The following is a 21,713-nucleotide window of genomic DNA, read 5'->3' as shown; positions in this document are numbered from 1 at the left end:
ATTAAACGTTTATCTCCAGGCGTCCTTCATATCAACTGCGGATCGCTCGATCCACTAAATAATACTTAGGAATGTGTCAACTGATTGGCTGCTTGGTGAGAGGTGTCTGTCTTTGGGTAGGAATTCTCCAAAGAACTACAGGCCAGCAGGAAACAGTGCTTGGGTCTGCAGGGAGTGCTCTGGGCCAAATCAATGCATCATCCCAAGGTCTTTGCTCATGAATTTGTGGAGCCATTTTGAGACCATGGGTGGCAACTTACAGATCACACGTCAAAAAGAGGTTCAGTCTGCCTTCCCAGTAGACTCTAAACAAACAAAAGGAAAATAGGACTGGATAAAAAAAACTATACACATAAATGGGTTTAAAAAATGAAAATAAAAATAAAATAAAATAAATGAAGACATGGACAAACACATTAAATATGGCTTTTCTAAATGCAATTTGTAACTGTCATTTAAATTATTTCAGTATGCAATATGACATAATTATGGTGTTCAGCGTATATGTATATTATATTATGTATTGACAGCCGTATCATCTCTAATGTCTTGTTAGAAATTGTATCTCCCTGCTGGTCCTCTAATAACGTGTTCCCACATTAATTAGGACAGGAATTACAAATATTTCATTGTTCTATAATTATCATTGAAATATACACTTCCCTGTCATCGAGAAGAATGTGCGGTTGTGTGGAATATAAACATGATCACGAAATACGAACACATGCATGCGCAACCACACACGTGTGATAACCATGGTTTTCCCTGTCTCGAGTCATTTCCATGGGAACCCTGAGAATTATGGGAGTCCCAGTTTCATATGTTCTTTCCCTCACTTGAACTAGAAAGCAGAACACATCCTAAATAAGGGTATTCACCTTTACTACACAGCCTATTCCGGTGTCTGATTGAAAAATCCTATGGATTTATATGTTTTAGCGTGGACTGTAAAGCAGGATTCAACCATCACGTTACAAGTTTATATTGCACTGCATATTTTTTGTCCCGTCATGTTTCCAAAGTTGGCTTGCTATTTCACTTACGGCTCAAACTGAGCAGAAACAATCGTATTTAAACAATATTATTCAATTTAACATCTGCTGTATAAATATGTTGCAACATAGAAGGCCTCCTCGGACGTTTACCTTACACTTCGCTGAGCCATTTATACATCGATGCCGAATTCCTTGGAAATGCTGTCCTATTCCAATGTTCGTATTTGGTTAACAATATACATGTGAAAATTATTTAAAAGAAACACGTCGCTTACCTTACTGTACCAACACGTGCGTAAATCAGACTACTTAATCCAACTGGTAGCGTTTAGCGAAACACAAAGACTACTGTTAATTATTAATATTATTTTATATAAAGTACTGCGGTGAGAGTAAACTCATTGCATACGGCAATATGCAATATTATTAACTTGACATTTGAATTTGCCTCCATAGTGGCCACGCATGCGCAATTTGAAGCATGCTGGCTTCTCTAGAGCAGCTGTTTTGGGTTTGAAATTCCAACATGGCAGAGGCTGTGGTCAGTCTTCCCTTCACTAACTTGGAATGGTTTCAAATCGCAAGCATCCTCGCATAACCCGAACACTCATTCATCAGCACATACATCGGATCGATGAAACTCTAACCTCTAAGGCTGCCACACTTACAGGTAAGACTGTACGTTAGCTTAGCAGGGATCTGCACAATTAAAAAAATACCGAAGCTGTGCCACGTTTGAGCGACAGCTTTATGATTTAACATGCCTTCATCGAACCTTTGTATGCGCGATTCAGCGGAAAACCTCATGTAGCCTATATCTCTACACTGCTCGTTGTGTGTAAACAGTATTTTTTTTACATTACGATGAATTGCGAGAATGTAGATTCGGATGTGGTTGGAATATGATCCACGCGTATTTCCTTCAGGATACCAGTGTTTGTTGTTTAATGAGAGCGTGCGAGAATGGGGTGGGGTTTAAATTGTTTCAAAGTAACTTTTCAGCGACGAGAAGTTCATGCATATATCATCGTTTAAAAAAAAAGTTGCGGAGATCACTATGGACATAAAGCTGGGAAATGGATACGGTGTCATTGGTATCGTTGTGGGGGCAACTGCAGGCATATCATCTATTTTTAAAGTAGTGGGGGACTGCGTGGTGGGTGTATCGTTTCCTCGGAAAGCTCCCAAATGCAAGTTTTAATTCCATCTAAAATCCTCTAATCTTCACGTGTCCACCTCATTGGTATTATCAACGGGTGCGATTAACATTCATGTGGACTTGCTTTATGATCATACTTTAAAAAAAAAGTGTTTCCTCTGTCTTCACTTGTTATCCAAGTGATCTTTTGTTGGTGTAGCTTTCCCTTAATTATATGCATGTAGGCTAAATGAGTACCTGACGAAAAGGGCCCACGTTTCAAGGCAGTGAAATCTGAGAACGCAGCGGAAAATGACTAATGAAAAGCAACCTTTGGAATTCCTCCTTGTGAAATTCCGATTCAGCTTTTTTCTTTTTCTGTTTTTTCCCCCTGATATTGCAGCAAGAAATGATCAGTTGCACGACTCTTAATGGTATGTCAATTTTCCTATCTACTTCCCTTGCACTTAACAGCTATATATATATATATATATATATATATATATATATATATATATATATATATATTAACATAAACATAAACATAAACAAACAAACTTTGATTGCTGTTCGGCTGTAGTGTTATATATTAATTATAATGTATGTATAAGTCACCAGCTATATGTAATTCAGTATTCGTATATGTGCACACTGTGAATTGTGCCTTTGACTAAATTGTGAAATATATTTTAAGCAGAGGTTCTAAATTGTAGAACAAACGGTAGATCTTGTCATTTTTATTGTTAACTACCATTAGCTATCTTCAAATCATGTTTTGAATTGCACATAATTTAAGTGTATAGAGCCGTTTGTTGTGCCCGCTTACATATTATCTTTTGTAGTATTTAATTTATTTTTTGTTATTGGTATATCAATCATCTGCTATTCTATTTATTATTTTTTGTCAATGCGATATTAACCCGTTTTGTAGAGTTGCAACAAAAACAACTTTGCACCCAAAAACCCGACTAAAATTCTCCAATATTTTCGGAATCCACTGATTGTTTTGTGTGTTTCTAGGTGAACATAATTTGATAGCAGGAATGTTATCAGGCTGAGAGCGCAGTCCTTTAGCAATTCGCGGAGATGTGATTACCAAGGAAGATTTTTTGCGTTTGCGTGTTAAAGCTGTAATATATTTTCTGGGAAGATTGGACAGCTTGCTTCTGATAACCACGATATCGCATTTATCCATTTTAAATCGGAGAGCGAAAGGAGTTCTAAGATCGAGTTGTCTGGAGAAGGAGAAGATGTTTTCCTCTTGCTGATTTCATTTTGACCGTGACTAGAAAACGAACATCACGGATTAGATGGGCGAATGTCGAGTACTTGATCAGTAGGCTAACGTAATGAGCGAGCGAGCGAGCGAGCGACCGTGTGTGTGTGTGTGTGTGTGTGTGTGTGTGTGCGCGCGCGTGTGAGATACGATTGTTTCAAGTTTTGCTTGCGATTGATTTCTTTCACTAGGCCTACGTATGATTTACATTAACGTACAATTAATAAGCCCACATTTTGTGGATTTATGTATTTCATCATTTGTGTGCCTGTGCATCTGACGATGTTTAGGCTACTACTGACACAAGAACAAAAAGTTTAAATGACTATCGAGTGGAGGTTACGTGTGTATTAATCTGCATCAATCCTCTGCATTCGTCGATAATAGGAAACGTATCATTCACGAGTGCGTGTCAGTGTGGCATTCTGATTATCGACTGATGCAGATAATTTAAATGTTTTCCTATATGTGCGTAATAAAGCCCAGTCACATAGCTTGTACATGCTGTAATTTTGTAACTGATTGACGTTTATCGTCTAACTGCGATTGTGTTATAGCCTACTGTATGCCTCAACTCAGTTAATGACACGTAGAAGAGTTCTTCAAACTACAATACAGTACACTTGTACACAAGGCATGCATATTTGTTTTGTTTGATAAATTAATGTAAGATGAATGATTTGGGCATTGCACTTTTAGACAGTATTTTAAAATTATGGACAACTGTTGTGATTACTGCCTAACAACACAACAGGTTATATCACGTGATGTATTGATTGTGTCTATAAAAAGCTTCCTTGAAATAATCAGAAGCCAAGCATTCTGCTACAAGGCGAACACGTTTTTATGGCCTTGTGCACTATTCAGTAGTCTGCCGTACAGAAATATTATTAGATGAGGTCAATCCTCTTTGTGCAACACGAGTTTCTCATACAGCTTATATTTAAAGCAGTGCACGTTACACACATTTCCTGAGTATAATTATTAATATAAATTATTTTTACAACAATAGTGATTTATACTAAATGTACTTCTATATAGCTTCCATTTGCATCTTGTTATTTAACATGGAAATTCATTTCAGCAACTATGGGTTGAAGTGTGTTTTTCCTCTTCAGATATGACACTGCTGAACTTGAGAAACGCATGCATTATGGTAATTCACAGTCTTTTGTCTGTTACTTTGAAATATTCAAGTCGAAAATGCTGTATTTTTGTTTGTCTATTTTCCATACTCAACATATTAAGAGTTTGCATGTTTGAACCTCCTACATATCTACATACATATGTCTTCGCATACATAATATTGTAGGTTTCATCATTATTTTAGTATGGTGGGAAAGGGGTTTACAACTGAATGACTGTATGTAGTCCCATGAACACATATCATGTACCATTGCTGAATGTAAGTAGTCAAGATTAATATTTTAGTACTTTGCATTTTGGAGCAATACAGTATGAACAGATTCTATTCTTAATTGAAACGATTGTTCATCGCTACAACAGTTGTGAATAAACTGTCACACAGCATGTATTTTTCTTAAAACTTTGAAGTGTGGACACATAAATAAGTGTAGCATCCTATGCAAAATAGTAATTTTAAGAGATTTCATTTTAGAGACAACCCTCACAATTTTTCACCATTCATTTTGTCCATGAATTAGATTATGTTGATGAGAACAGTGACGATCACATCGATTGTTTAGATATTCAGTGTTGTGGGTTAAGTACATCTGTTGATATATTTAAAGAGCACAGAGTTCATGTGCATGCACCCATCCTGTACCTTGCGTATGAGTGTGGAAATTGTAGTGGACGTGACCATACTACAGGGGGTGAAATTGCTGTTAGTCTGCATTTAACCTACAGTCATATCTCCCAATATGCATGCTAAACAACATGACACCTCTGTTCCTGATTGTGGGGCACACAGTCCTGGGCTGAGCCAGGAGTTAACACGGGTTTGAAGTTCACTTCAGTGTGGTATGCATCATGCCAGATGTTGCCCCCCTCCCCCCCTCCCCCCCCCCCCTCCTCTTTACTTGACATTGTGCATGTTGACATGCAAGTGGAGAGCTTTATTGGAACAGGCAGAGGACCTACAGTACAAGCACAAATATCCTCTCGGGTCAAAATGGGGAACTAAAATATATGGGATTATTTAACACCACCCCCCAAATCATTGTCATATCCTTCAATTCTGTCAGTTTAGGGTGGAACCCTCCAATTGTATTATTTACCAGAGAAGCACTAGTGATGTTATATGCTGGGCAAACTACTGTACATATGATATTTAACTATGTATTATTGTCTATTCTGGTATCTGTGTGTCCTTGGTGCAGCATGCAACTTAGGACTTATGTTGTGTTGGCCTTTGTATTTCAGTGGAGACTAGTGTATAAACTGAGAGGATAGACATTATGTGAAAGTGGCCCGATTCATTTTTTCTTGGCGTAATCTGAAATGTCTTTCTTTAGAAAGTTGAAAGTTGTTTAGAAAGTCCGACACAGATAAATAATACATTGGATGGAATTCGAGTGCCGTGAAGCATGGTTCAATTATCAAACCAATATGAATATCCTAAATGGTCAGTTTATGCCTCTTGTTTTATAATGCTTTTGGCTATTTTAAAATGTTAAACAGTGAGCACTGGAATTTTGTAGTACTCTTGTTGGACTTTATAATTTGTATTTTCTTGTTTTTCGTGCACATCTGATACTCTGTGTGTGAATTGGTTTGAATGGCATTTGGTGTTATTTTCACCACAGACCTGGCACCCGTGCACTGTGGTTCTGGAATGCCGGAAATGTGTGGCACAGCTTCAACTTCAATGGCTTTGACAGCTTTTGTGCATTATTTAAAAAACAAAATGCATGAGCATACATTTTTAGTCTCTAAAGGCCCAACCAGTTGGCTTGTATATTCAGTTAAAATGTCCGGGATTATATTGTGGTTTCCAGAACCTTGTTTTTGTCGGTGTGATAATGTAATTTTGTACAAGGAATACAGTTGAAATAATGAAAGTATTTGACAATTGGTACTGTAGTACAAATAATACATTGAAGCGAAAATTCACTTTCTGGAGGTTTTTTTTTTTCTTTTCTTTTTTTTGTATTTTAGTGTTTTTGATTTGCCCTTCATGTTATGTGATGATATTGTCTGTATAGTATGCTAACTAATCTTCATTGTACATACTGTACAAATATCTAAGCCTACACTGAAACTGAAGTAATATAAAATGGCTCTAGAAACTGAACTGTCTTTAAATTGGGGGTGCACAGCATGGGCCGATCTGTTTAGTGCACAACTTGATCTTGATCTGGAATTTGTATCAGCACCAGTTACAGCTGCAGACTGCAAGCGTATCCAAACGATTGTATTGTGGTGAAGTACAGGAGTGGACCATAAATAGAAAAACCATGACATCTTAATTGTCCACTTCAATCCAGTAAATCAATTGCAGAAAATTTATAAGACGGCTACTGTGCAGGTTAGTAACTTTTATCACTTGTTATACATAGACTTACACAATTCTGATTGTAAGAAAAACAAGTGGTTTGGCAGATGTTGATCTGATAATCATAATCATGTTGAAAGACTTTATTACTGTCTGTACTGTATTCTCACCCTCAGAGAATCGCCATTTGCCTAATGAACAGGAGTACACAGCATTATCCATTATGTGCGTAATGTGTCACTTTGTCTTAACCCGACTTTGATGCTATAGCTCCTGATAATAAAGGGGGTAATGGGAAGGGTTAGACTTAGATCACGGCGCGTATTTCCAAGACTGAAACCATGTAATTCGTCAACTCTGTTTGCAGTATTTATGCTGTGACTTCTCAGTGAGTGGGGGACACCCAGCAGTCCCTCGGGTGTTGTGTATAAATATGCCAGACTGACGTGAGGAGACTCCATTCAGATTCTTCCAGAAGCTGTCCGATTGACTGGAGTTACCTACAGGGGAACACCCACAGTGAGAGTTGAAGCATGGAAACGTCTGTCGCTCTCGGTTACGAATCTGATCCGGTCTCCCGTGTCCCGTCTCCATGAAGCGGGGATCAAATGAAATCGCACCAAAGATTGTCTTTTTAAACAAATATGCTAAATGTCGGCTTTTGTGATTCCCCTTTGAAAGGGGGGGGGGGGGGCCCGAGGGAGGTAGACTCATGCAAATAGAACCCGTCCCGTTTCTTCTAAGAGCTGTTTTTTTCCACCTCTATTGCACTTTCTCTCTCTCTCTTCAGTCTGTCTTCCCTTGTGGCAGCTGGCTGTGTTATCTTTGTGTGTTTCCCTGTGTGCTGACAGTTCTTTCAGTGATCTAAGTTAGAGCGCATTAGAGAGTGGAAACAGCCGTCTGTTGCTATACTGAGAGACGTGTTTGCTCTACTGCAAAGATGAAGGACCGTGAATCCTTGACATCCCCCCTCTCCTCCCACCATCACCCCCCTCTGTTTCTTTTCCTGCCGTCTCATTTAGATGCATCGACTGTCTCCTCAGAAAAATTTTTTTGTGTCAGTTTTGACTGACAGCATATGGCATAGACATTTTTAAAAATACATATGTCCATTGTGTGGATTGCCTGGTGTGTGGGTTCCGTGTATATTCTCTTACTGCCCTGATCTCTGATGCACACCCGCTATCAGGTTGCTGCTTAAAAAACATAGCTGGCAATTAAAATGCTAAAATACGAAATTTGATTTAAAATGAAAAATAGGCTTTCACCACAGAATATGTCTAATGTGTAGATATTTATTTTGTTGCTGGATCAAAGAATATGACATGCGCATCCAAAAGGCAGCCTTGTGCCTAGCAAATTATGTATGGTATACTGGACAGATGTTTTTGGAGATGTTTTTGGAGAAATCTAGACTCAAGTTTTGACTGAAGACATTTTTCTGAATCCCCCATTATTGTAAGTGAAGAAGGGATTCTAAGGCCCTTGCTCAGGATTTCACAGGGTTTTGTACAGTCTCCTATTTACCAAGAAATGCTACCCACTAATATTAATTTAACATGTGAAACCAAACCCATACCAAACTTGCTTTGGGCAGACAATTTTAATAGCATTTTGATTTTGATTTTTTTTTATCTTTGAGTGACATGGCATGACATGGCAGCACAACTATACTTCATCCAAAATCCTGAAAACCTCCAGAATCTCTTACTGCCAACACCTGCTATACAACATTGGAGCTTTATTTTCTGTCTGAAGAAATTACACTCAATAACATGGTGCAGATTGATGGAAACAGACTTTTATTACATGGAAATAAATAAATTAACAGACTGTTTGCCATTATAGTATTTTAGACAGTAGGCCACATAATTCAGAATGAAATCGCATGATTTCATTACGAGAAATAGTAAGCCAATTTGTGGAATAACTGTGCTAAGGAGTAATTTTTATGTAATATAACTATTTATTTTAAATCGCAACAGGTAGGTGGTATGATGCTGGTTTTATAATTTGTTAATTGACTAAATCATTCTATACTGAAAAAAAAAGAAAGAGAATTCATGCATTTATTGGGTTATAAATCCCCCCCATAAAAATAAAACAATGTATGATTTCCCCACAATCTGGAATCCTCAATATTATTCAGGGCTCCATGATAACATGTATCCTATGGAGCACATGTGCTCCTATGTTAGAGTACACTAATGCAGCAATCCAGTAGAGGTGCTTCTAAATAGTTTTTCAAGTTGGCAGACATTCGTTTTTGGGAGAGAATGCTCCTACAATGGGGGAGAGCCCTGATCTAACGCTTCAGAAGAGCACAGACATGCATGCACACATTTCTCAAACATGTGATATCAGCTGCCTCTTCTCGTCACACCCTACTTCACAGGTGTGAGTCAGAGGACTGTGAGCAGCTCAACAGGTGGACTTGCTCTTGTGCCTGATTGAACAGCATTGGTTACTGGTAGGCAGGGGAATGCTAACATCCTGGCTGGCTGAATGCCACCCATACCTGGATGATCTAGTGTCGGCTGTGTCTCCCTGTGCAGCTTCCAGGTCCAGTCAGCACATGGTGTGGTCTGCAGTCCATACCGGACCAGGGGACTCTACCCACGCTCTAGTACGGTGCCTTAGAATGATAACTGGCAGCCTTTGATGAAATGTAACAACTTCACACCTGTGTCACCAGTAGGGGGCGTTTGGTCGGAAGAGGTTAAATATGTTCAAATGGCAATAAATGGTAGAGTCGCACAAAATTGTGACTGTTGCAATTAATTGGCTTGTTAAGCTACTATTTTGTCTCACTTGCTGGCCAATAGCAGAAAACCTATTCCGAATGTCTACTTTGCCAATTTTAGAATAAGATATCATCATGGTAAAACCTTTAGCTATATTCTAGCTAAATGTAGCATGCTACCTGGTGTTGACATCTGGTTGATGTTAACAAGTCGCTAGCAAGCTGTGTTAATATTTTTAGCTGTTCGGTGCTTATTCAAGTTTTGTATGGAAATAGAAAGAAGTGGTCTTGTTTGAGAAATCAGGTCTCTGAAGTGTTGAGGCTGATGTCTTGCAAGCGAGAGTGAGGATGGAAGTATAGATGCGTCCATTTTTTCCCTTATTTTTCTGTGCGTTTTTTGAACTTTGAGGTAAGGAGAAATTGTACATTTTAGATGGTCACTGAGTCATTGCCTGGCCACTGGTTTTATTGCTCTTTGTAGATTTTTTTGAGAAGGTAGGAATGGTGCTCTGCCTTTGGAACATTGACACATTCAGCCATCTGTTGATATTACCAAGTGCTCTTTAAGGTTTGTTTTGTTCAAATGTGTTCTGTAAACATGAACTCTCCGACTGCGTGTGCATGCGTGTAGCATCATGGTCTAACTTGGTATGCTTTTGAATTGAATGCATTATAGTGGGTTATTAAATTCAGGTCATGCATGTCATAAAAGTAATTTGAATGATTTGAACAGAATATAGCTTTGTGTTAGCTTTCCCTCTTCTGCATGCAATTTCAATCAATGAACTGTAGGTTTTGTTCTGTCTCCCCCTCCACTGTGGCTGTCTTCTCCATGAAAGAGAAGAGAAGAGACTGCTTGATGCCTATTGGGGATCTGTTAGAAAGGACAATCTCTGAGTGTACAAAATTAGGTTTTGCAGTAAGGCTTTTAATCTGGACTTGTAGAAGATTCATGAGAATTCATGGATTTGTTTCAGTAATTATCATTCCCCCTGTGGCAGGTAGAGAGACATTTGCAAAAAATACTGATGTCTTCATTACATTGTATCCATTTTAATTAGGTGTTCTAAACTTTTGATTCATAATGGCTATTATGATATTTTTCCTGTTCAGTTCAAGGAGACCAAGGATACAAGCTATGCATATATTAGGGCATATCAGTCAGAAAGTGCACTTTATTTTTCTGGCAGCTCTTTTTAATGATTAAAGATTTCACTTCTTTTAAATATTTGAAAGGGATCCAAATAATTTTGCAAGGCCTCCTGTGCAGAATAACGTGCTTTTAAGGTGCTATTGATTTTCCCTGAGGAATGTAGCAATAAGTATCTTTTTATGTGCAAGTAATAATAAGGGTGTAGATTTGTGAATGCATTTGGCAACTTATCAAAAAATGGGTTGTCACGTGTGAAATAAAGGATGTTTAATTAAACAGTTTGCATGCAAAGCTCTTTTTAATTACAAGGATATATTATACACCATGTGCTTTCAGCATTTAAAACAAAATGAGAAAAACTGGGATATTTAGTGATTTCAGAAACGTCTGATTTGTGAAGATGTTCTATGGTGCTAGGAGTTTTTTTCTAAATTTGGGACGTACTGGACGTACACCTGGTCTTAACGTTACAGCTGACATAGAATGTGCAGAAAGTCCGACAATAAATACACCTGTTGCACCAACTGGGTGTAGCGCTATGTCATTCTACGCCTTCTATGGGCTAGGCGTAAGTGAAACTTTCAGACTATTCTCCAAGGTATCACCCTTTGCTAAATTGAAAAACATCAACCCGAATATGGCATCTCGTTTATAGATTGCAGTACATTTCAGACGTGAGAGAATATTAAGAAACTGGACAAATCCTCTCAACATGTAAGTGGATAGTGAGTTAAGCCTGTTTTTACTTCAGTCCACGTTCCTGGTACTACCTTACATATACCACAGGAATAGACTTCACTCTTAACTCGAGCCCTCAGTTTCTCCTTGTTTTCTCGCATGGTACTCGAGTCCTCAGTATGTTAGACGTCTCCGTAGCCTCTTTGTCAAGCCACTTCTCAAACAATTATTCTATTTGCACCACCTTAGCAATCTAAGTTGATAATTATGCACAGTTGATGATTGACATTGATGTTTGTCGTTTTTAAAAGGGACACCGTTAAAAATGAACAAATACATGATTCAGCTAAGTAATCATGGTCTTCAATCAAGACCTTAAATAGAACCAGGTGTCTTAGTGTTGGGCTTAAAAAAAAAAAACCTACTTAATGCACCTGCATTTTTCTTTTTACTGCTTTGATGCTCAATCCCCACCCTGGAGAGCCACAGTCTGCTGCTTTCAGCAACTGATTCAGACCCAATAAACTAGGTGACCTGAATTAACTGTCTAATCAGCTGCTTTAACTGATCAATCGCTGTGCTGCTCAAGTGCTGAGTAACAACGAAAGCCAGCAGGCCCTGCAGCTCCCCAGGACCAAGGGTGAGGGGCACTGGCTCAAAGACCAGCTTTTCACAACATTTAAACTTCCATCTATGTTCACTTTCCTCCCTTACTCTCCACATATTAGATCAACTCATTGTTATCATAAGCGTCTCAGCAACTCAATTGTATGATTAGTCACTTGACTGTCCTGTAGGTTAGAAATACAAGATTGCAAGTCTCAGTAAAAAGAAAACCCCCGAGAAACTGACAGATGTTAACACCTAATGCTAAATTCTAAATTTAACTTACAATGCTAAATAAGTTATATTGCATTTAATTAGATTGTGGAGTTTTTGGGAATGTTAAGAATGCTTGTTCAATTCTCAACATGAAGCAGGGGGACTGGATACAGGGGTGCGTTAAAGAAAATTACCAAAAAAAAAAAAAAAATCAAAAGGTGTGTGTGTTAGTAGTCCATGTGTGGGATGCAGGTGGGTGTTGTGTGCGCAAAATGAGAAACGGCTTGTCAAAAACAGTTCATTCTATCAAGAGAAGAAGCCACTTACTGTAGTAGCAGGACAGGTGTCAGCCATCCTGCAATCAGTGGTAGAGCACCGCCGCACCTGCAAACAAGAACAACCCCACCCGCAGGGAAACCGTTGGGTCATCACAGGAGAGAAAAAACAAACCAAAAAAACATTGGGTTAGTGCAGTGTACCCACTGTTGGATTTTGTAGTATTTAAGGTGTTTCAACACTGTTAAAGTGAAGCAGAAGTATGAAAAACTCAGTAGCCACAGTTTGCTAGAAACTTGAGCTTCTGCCATCTGTTGTTAATTGCAGCGGTTCTACCAATAGCTTCTTTCCTCCAAAGACAGTTGGATAGGATGTAATTTGTACTAAACCCATTCTCTGGTGGTCATTCCCTTTAGTGAGTTATTTTTGTTTTCCCCTCAATTTCGTTTTTGGTTTGCAGGAGATCGAACTTCCACTGGGTTGATTGGGGAGTTATTTGATTCACCTGTGGCTCTGGGTGTGTGGTTTGTTAATTGAAAGCGGCCTGGTGCATTCTCCTCTTAGCCAATAAGAGTGTGACAACACCCTTCCCTTTGGGCTTAAAAGAGGCAGTAACATCAACGCCCGGTTGATTTCCTGTTCCTACCTTCTTTCAGTGTAATCCTCACGGCAGAAAACCATTTGAGCTAGAAACGTATCATTTAGCGCTTTAGGGGCTTCTTTGTTTCGTCTTTGTCTGCTTTGGGGCATAGTTTGGGGGTTATGTAGCTTAGTATAGTGGGAATATAGAAACCATGCAGTGGTTGGATCGCCTGTGTCAGGGCTAGTAGGCCATTCATTTTGAAACTGTTTGGCTAGCCAAATGATATAATTGAAGTTATTGACTTAATGTAATCACCCTATACATTCCTTTTTTTGGGAAGCAAAGGCAGCGGGAAAAATCGAATGTTTCGGGTTCCTTGCTTATTGAAGAGGCATTTGTTAATTACCTATTTAAACTTTGTTCTTTTCAGTAAGTGCACCATGCTTTCATTTATTCGGTGTGGTGGGAAATGGTTTGCAGGCTCCTTCCTGATCAGTTGCAGTTTGGAATATCAGTACCGCCACAGTATGAGCTGAGTTTCTATTTATTTTTATTTTTACAGTTTAACTTAATCAAACTTGGTGATCAAATGTTACCTCCGCATCATGCAAGCTGTTAAATGAACTGCGTATCGGTGCTGATGCAGTATTCCAGTGAATAGGCAGAAGTGTTCAGCTTGCCATCTAGCAGGTTTCATTAATGTTAATTCTCCTTACACAGTGAGGGGCAAGAAATCTAAAGTCGCATAGCTAGTGAAATGAGATCATCTTATGTTTAACTATATGCTATAGCTAGCTATCGCTCTAGCTTGCATCACAGTCCCCTGAGTCAAAGTTCAGCTTTTTAATAATTCTCTAGTCGTACAGTTCATTCTGAAGACAGAAGGACAGTTACTAAACCATTAACTCGCTGTACATCTTCCTGTTGGTGAATGGACTGAAGGGAAATATGACGTGTGTGAAGTGTTTGGTGTGGTATTATCACCGTTTAATTTTTATGCACTGGAATTGCCGCCAAAAAAAATTGCCCTAATCTAGGTTTAATATGAGACTAATTTGTTAATATTTGCAATGATTGAGGTTGCTATATGCAGTCAGGGGGCCACAAAGATGGCTGCTTTATTTCACGATTTCATCCCGTTGTCTGCACTCCATATTTAATTTTACCCAAACATATTTTATTATTTTTTTATTTTTTTTGAACTTCAGTTTGGTTTAGGAGAGAACCGCCGTAGCTCTTTAGAAAAAAGTCGGAATAACGGCTGGGAACAAAAACAACTACTGCTATTCTAGCTGGCATTCTGTGATAAGGCTATGTGTGTTACATTTTCCATTTTTTCTCTGTTTGTCTTTTATATCACTGGGGGAATCTTGTTACCAGAAATGTGACAATATACGTACGTATCATCAGACGCTCCATTTGAGTGCTGCTCGTCTCTCTGATTGCTATGCGAGTCATTTCAACACCCCATCTTGATAAAATAAAAGTTTTTCCTGAAAGTGCAGCTGTACAGATATATAACAGTGACGTTATATTCAGCTGTTATGACTGGGTTTTCGCCCTTTCCATCTTTTTTGGGGGTAAATAATCACAAACATCGTAATGAACGTTGTTATCAGTATAAGTGGAGAAATGTGCGCGGAATAAGTCGTGGAGATGGCTGTGAGTGAGCGTTCGCATTGCAGAAGAAATGGAGTGACAATTCTGTTTCTATGACAATGGCAAATGCCTTCAGACCAAGGGGGCGACATTGCTATTTTGTTCGGTTTTTTTCTACGTGTGTGTAGGAGTATCTTCTATCTTGAAGTTAAGATGATGATTTCTGTTCAATAAAACTTTTGAGGATTCAAAGAAGGTGCGGTACCATGGAGTCCTGGGGGCAGTATTCATGAGCAAATGACTGGAATGAGCGGTCATTTATAAAAGGCATTTAAATGAGTATGCTGCTTTGTGAATGTGCTTTGTGTTTTATAGGTTTGGATCGTAGGGTATTTTGTAGTTCAACGGCGCTGGATTTGGTAGGTTTCTTTTCTGAAAAGGTCTGCTGTGGTTGGAGACTTCTGTTTTAGCCGGAGCACTATGACGACTGATTAAACTAAATTAACAAATTATCTTCAGTCAAGACCTTGATGAGCAGAATCAGGATACATTATTGAGATCCATTTACACTTCCTCTCTAATGTGACCTGGTTCCGATTTTTTTCCACTTCTCACACCAATCGGATATAATTGTTCAAAGGTAAATGCTAGAGAAACGCAAGGTATCCTTCGTATGTGGTATTCCGATATCCAATCGGCAAAATCCAACCTAAATGTAAACATTCGGCGCAGGTTTTTGCCGGGCACAGTCGTGGGTTTACATGTTTGAGCTTTTTCTGTTTTTATTTGAATTGGTGCCTGTTTTATCTCTTCCTGCTCTAAATTATGACTGGCAAATATTTAAAAACTTTCTTAGAGTATTGCTATCCATGTCTTTATTTTTTCTTTTCAAATAGTAATCAAATCTTCTGTAACCTGTCATGTATTGAACAATGTAATGTTATGGTCTCAAAACAGAAATGCACAAATTATGTACTGTATGTGACCTCATCTGAATGTATGATCACTGTCTGAGAGAACTGAATGTCGGCCTTTGCTCTGGTGCTTGTTTGGGCCAGGTTTGGGGTTGGGGGGGGATCTGGCAGCCACTCCCGCACACTGAGGAAATTGCCACTTTCTCGAGTGTTGATCACCTAGGGGCTGATCTGTGTTTTCTCTTCTCTACAAAATGTATTTTACAAGGAGGTGCTTAACTGCTTATGCCAAAAAGGTGCAGTGGTGTGGTATCCAGCACCAGTACTGAGCCACACTACTATTCATCCAGGCTTCCTGATGGGCTAAAAGGAGTGCTTTCTCAGGAAAGCTGATGGGAAAGATGATGGCACTAATATTTGATGGTTTTGCTTGTCATTATAAAAACATCCAACCACTGGGAGTAATCAAAGCAGTGCCCAACACCGTGCCTGCACTCCTGTACATCCATACTTTCTCTCTGTGGAGGTAGCGGGGATTGTTGTGGCCAATGTTAAGGCATGGTATGTCATAGCCTTTCTCTGTCACCTTACCGTCAGTAGCTGTCGCATGCAAGCCCTGCCTTTGAAGCCCCGGACTTTTGTCAAAAGCACCTTACTCGTAACTTCACCGGGCTCCATGTTGCCATGTCAACCTTACCTGCATGTGCAGCATACAACCATTGAACGTGTAAACACACAGGCTACATACATGTCATGTCATATAAACAGTAGAGGCAAAGGAATGAATAAAAAAAAGTAACAATCAAGACTTGCAGTGTAAATGATAGATCTGGGCTAAAACAAAAACTTTCGCCCAGATCGGCCCTTTTCAGATACCATTGGGCATCCCTGTTCTAGAGAGCTAGGAATTCATTGTACATATTGGGATCCTAAATTAGATTTCTACGAAGCAGTTAAAACATTTGTTATATTTTAGACATTAGTGTTCATTTAGCACTCTAACACAAGCAATTTCTGCAGCATTCTTTACATATAATCCATACAACTGTGTATAACTGTGGCCACACCTGTTTTTAAACCTTTTTCGGGACATTAAAATTCTGATTGTATATGACAGACCACCAGTCTTATTTCTTTGCATACTGGACATGCTTAATAATATATTTTTTACCTCGTGCTATCTGGAAGCTCAGGGCTGGTATCTTCCCTTCAGTTAGTCTGTAAAGCATCTTTGTGACAGTCATCTGTGAAAAGCGCTATACGAATAAAATGGAAAGTTGAATGTATGTCATGCCATAGTTATATCAATAATTTAAATTCTGTGCACTGTAGTTTGTGACTTTGTAAGGTAAATTATCTTGGACATTTTGCCAGTTGAACTTCATGAACCTTTGGAAAGAAGCCTTGATTGCATCAGTATTATCACTCAGTGCAGCTGTGTTAAGCATGTGCATTGAGTGTTTAAGATCTAACACTGGAAACAGCTTGTTTGTGCTGCTGAGAATGGGAAATACATTTGATTCATTTCAAAGAGAGAAATACATTCTTCAATGGAGTTCAGCATTATCTTGAAGGTTTTATGGAATTATGAGGATTTGCTATTCTTGTGTATTCATTATCGTCAAGTATGGTATAAATTGCACAAAATGACTGTTGTGAAGAAATTCGTCATACACTGTAGTTCCCTTGACTTATCACCTGTTATTAATGATGGGGAGAAACACAAGTTTAGTCATTTTTAGAACCATCTTTTAAAGCTTTTGCCTTATCCACCTTTCCTGTTAAATAGGTGGCACATACATAAATAATTTGCTGTGTTTCATATTTAGTTAGTCATTCATAGAATGAAAATACTAGTATGTTGTACGTGTCCTATTTTAGTGATATTGCAACTTCATTGATTGAATTGTGTCATGTTGTGTAATCCAGGATTGAGGTAATATTAGGATTAGTTATGACTGATTATATAATATTTATATTTAAATTCTTCTCTAAAACGTGTTTCCTGATGAATGTTTCATTTATATTGCCATAATATTTGCTGTGTGGTAATTCTGTTTTGAAAGGCATGCATTTATGAATAAAATTGAATCTTTTTACAGTTTGTTACTATTCTGGTGGTTTGATTGATGACAGGAAATAATGCACATTTTTGCACCCTGGTGTTTATTACTCCTACGCTTGCACGCATGTACACGCGTGCACACACACACACACACACACACACACACACACACACACACACACACACACACACACGCACAGTGCAGTTAGTACTGTAAGTATTTGGGCAATGGCACACTTTTCCTTGTTTTGCCTCTGTACTCCTGCACATTGGATGAATTTTATGAGAGAGTGCAGACTGTCAGCTTTAATTTAGGGGTATTTACCTTCACATCAGGGGAACCATATAGAAATTTCAGGGCTTTTTATACACAGTTTGCCCATTTTAGGAGACCAAATAATTGGACAATTAGCTGCTCCAGCTGTTTCTTGGCCAGCTGTGTGTTTCCACATTCGTCAATGTACAGTGCTATGAAAGTATTTTCCCTCTTCCTCATTTCCTCTATTACTGCATACTTGTCACACTGAATGGTTTCAGACATGTCCTGACTTGAACCGAATAGGGATGCTGTGGCAAGACCTGAAATGAGCAATTACGCAAAGAAGTGTAGGCTAAACTTCCTCCACAACGATGTTGAAGACTGAATATGAATGTTTCCATCATTTAAATGTCATTTGTGGTCCTGTGAATATGATAATGAAACAAGTCATGTTTGTTCTACAGTAGTATTCCCCTTGAAGGATCTGCTTTTCGGCCACATTAATTCCCAATGATAATGACAATTATGTCTGAATTGCATTCCATTGTCTCTCCTATAAAAGCAAGCCTATAAAAAGCAGGCCAGATGTAGCTACATCCGTACAATAGTATAGCTTTGCCTCCTATCCCTTCCAGTTTCAACCCTGAGAGGTGAGCATAGAAGGGATTTTAAGGGGAAAAATAAATTTTGCATCCGACATCTGAATTGCATGTAGACTGAGTCAGTAGTTTATACAGGATTGGCTTGCCTTGGGGGGGGGGGGGGGGGGAGCTTGCCTGCAGGAAGGCTGGGAATGATGGGCGGGAGGTGAAGCTTGGTGCTTTCAGCCGCCTGTGTGTGGCTGTCAGTCTGTCACCGAGGGTCCTAATGCGCTTTCCAGGGGGTACCTGTGGGAGCCGCGCGCGCAACCTCAGTCGCCGGCCAACCCGCTGACAGTGGGTCGTCATGGAGAAGAGCAGTGTCACCATTTGTATTTAAGCCAGTGACAGATGACTGGACACCTGCAGACCACGGCTCTGACTGCATAAGTAAGGTGGCTTTGCCTAGGTTCGCCGACTCTCTGACCAAGAAAGTGGAAAGGCAAATGACAAAGGACTTAACTGTCATGCTCGATTCCTTCGGTGCACGTGTTCAATCTTATACGAAGAGGGCAGTTGTCAGTGCAGGTTTTTGCTTTATGCCTGATTAAACTAATGAACTAACCATGGTATTCAATGAGGAGCTTGAAGTTGAATCGCACATCTTGCTGATGTGATGGGCTAATACCAAAACCTGTGTCCACACTGCCCCTTTGCGGATCGGATCGGACACCCCTGCTTTAGCATCAGGATCCTCGGCCCTGGTTTTTGTGAGCTGCAGGATGTGCTAGCCTTGGTTTATCTGTGCGTAATTGATTAATTAAAATTAGCTGATTGCACAGCTCATCTGATCTGGTTTCTTGGGTCTGTATTAGTTGCCAATTTTAAGGTCCCATGTTGGGGAAAATTACATTTCCCTTGCTATGTGGATTATAACGGAGTTGAAAGTATCAAAAACGTTCGTAGGAAGAAAATACACATTTAAACAAGCCATCTATGTTCGTTTGCTTCAGCACGGTCCACCTTCTAGCTGAACAAATCCAAGCACTGGGCATAGATGGAGGTTCACTGATATCAATGAGCCTTAAAAGACCATCACTAAAACAGCCTGTTCTTGGTAAAGCTCATGAGAGGTGCTGGGGGATGGACATGTAAAACTGAGAGATTGTTTTTGGTACTTAAAACCACACAAACGTCTTATGGATATCAGGACCTAAAATGAAACACTGGAAAGGTGTACAATATGGGACCTTTAAAACAAGAAGCAGTATACTCTAGGGTTCTTTTGGACCAAAGCTCAGGAAGTTTATGAGAGAGGATAGGGCCAGCTTGGATAGAATTAAATATTCAGTCATTTAAATTTGTATTATTCAGTGCTGTATGGCTGGTTCCATGTCAGGTTGTGTCAAGCAAATTGTGTGGCTATCCATGTCAGCACATTTTTCAAGGGACTATTCTTCCCTCCTAGTTTAATAGAGAATAAAAGGCTGCAGGTAATCATCAAATTCTATTAGGTAAAGTTATTATTATACATTGGTGATCCATTAAATCATAACTTGCGTGTGTATTCAGCAGGATGTTTGGCGACCCTGTTTGCGATTATTAATACTTTATATAAATATCTTGATCGTGACATGACTTCCTCCACCCGGAATTAAATTGATGTCACTTGTGTGAATCTTGATTTTTCCTCCTCTATTCATCATTGTAATTCATATCTGTCATCGGAGAGGTGGATGTCAAGAACAGGAAAACGGAATTCAACATTCTGGACAGAAGTATTACCACAGAACTCTCAATGGGTTATTCATGTGTCAGGTCAATACTTTAATTTTAATTCTTAGATACCGCCACCTGCACGATCTCCCTGATACTGTATGTATTTTGTTTATTGTATTTATTTGCATGTCTGACTGGCCCTGGAATGTGCATGTTTATGTCATGGAGTTACTGGTGCTTTATATGATAATTACTGAAGCCGTGTTCTGAGATCTGATGCTTCCTCTTGCTCTTCCTGTTGTTCAATCTCCTTTAAGTTTATATGGGGCAACATCGGCTCAGGAGATAAGAGCAGTTGTCTGGCAGTCAGAAGGTTGCTGGTTGGATCCCGCCCTGGGTGTGTCAGTGTCCCTGAGCAAAGGCACCTAAGCTTGACCAATTGACGCCTAACCCTGAATTGTTTCTGACGAGCTGGTTGGTGCCTTGCATGGCAGCCAATCACTGTGGGTGAATTAAATCCCACCACTGCTGCTTGATAGGAATCTTTACTTCTGTGTTGCAACAAGCTGGAGATAATGTGAATGTACTTGATGAGTGTAAGAGAAAAGAGGATTTAAGAGACTTTAAATTCAGCATGAGGGAAAATGGGACGCTGGTTCAGATGCAGGTATTGACATGGCGGTTTCCTTCACCGTTGAATGAAATGCCGCACAACTCCGTATAATTTATTGACTGTAATGGCAAATTACTTGCACTTCATCCCAATATATTTTGCTTTCATTTGTTCATATTTTGAATGCAGTGAGCCAAGTAAGGTTCTGGCGGTGAATGTGAGTAAGCCCTTGCCTCCAAACTCCAGGCTGAGATACTTTCCTATGGATCATTACCATTCATGCATTTCCAGTGCTGTGAAAATATTTGCCCCCTGATTTCCTCTGAACGATACTTTCTTTATCTAACATTAAAATTCAGTAAATGTTGGCGTCTGCTAAGTTGCTAGGATGTACACTAACATGTTTCCTATGGTCTTTTCTATGTTGGCTTGGTTCAGAAATGGGAAGTTCCAGAATGGACTGCTAGGTTATGTTATGCTGGGACTGGTGATATATGGTCAAGTGATTGCAGTATGTTTTTTGGTGCTTTTAAAGATCTTCAGCATATTTTAACTGCTGAGATTACCCTAAATTGAGAGAACTTTGGCCAGGATAGTCATGGCATGTTCATACCGTGTCTTCAAATCTTCATACCGTCCCAACACTAGCATTGATGTTTCTCTTGTGATTGCTGGGGGCTGATTACTGGTTCACATGGGTTACATGGGTGTTTGACAAGATACTTGAACCATTTAAAATGCTAACTTGGATACAAACTTACATTTGTCTTCGTAATTTAGCTAAATACAGAAATCCAAAGAAAATGGCAAGCGGGTAAAACAATATATTTCCTGGATCATTCCCT

At 39.2% G+C, this 21,713-nt stretch overlaps 1 protein-coding gene across 2 annotated transcripts in view; it reads left to right on the top strand.

The window, feature by feature from the left end:
* The window catches only part of LOC133117066 (fidgetin-like), a 47,001-nt gene that overhangs the window by 5,747 nt on the left and 19,541 nt on the right, over positions 1-21,713 (top strand). Inside the window, exons 2-5 of one of the 2 annotated variants that reach the window (XM_061227162.1) lie at positions 1,495-1,632; positions 2,929-2,940; positions 4,242-4,249; positions 9,429-9,449. In XM_061227162.1, the coding sequence (XP_061083146.1) occupies positions 1,495-1,632; positions 2,929-2,940; positions 4,242-4,249; positions 9,429-9,449 (179 nt within the window). Of the gene's footprint in view, positions 1-1,494; positions 1,666-2,928; positions 2,941-4,241; positions 4,250-9,428; positions 9,450-21,713 lie in introns of those variants that run through there. The other variant, XM_061227163.1, reaches the window with a different exon arrangement.

Source organism: Conger conger, chromosome 17 (genome assembly GCF_963514075.1).
Source record: "Conger conger chromosome 17, fConCon1.1, whole genome shotgun sequence".
Taxonomy (NCBI): domain Eukaryota; kingdom Metazoa; phylum Chordata; class Actinopteri; order Anguilliformes; family Congridae; genus Conger; species Conger conger.
This window is presented reverse-complemented; position numbering and strand designations above follow the sequence as displayed.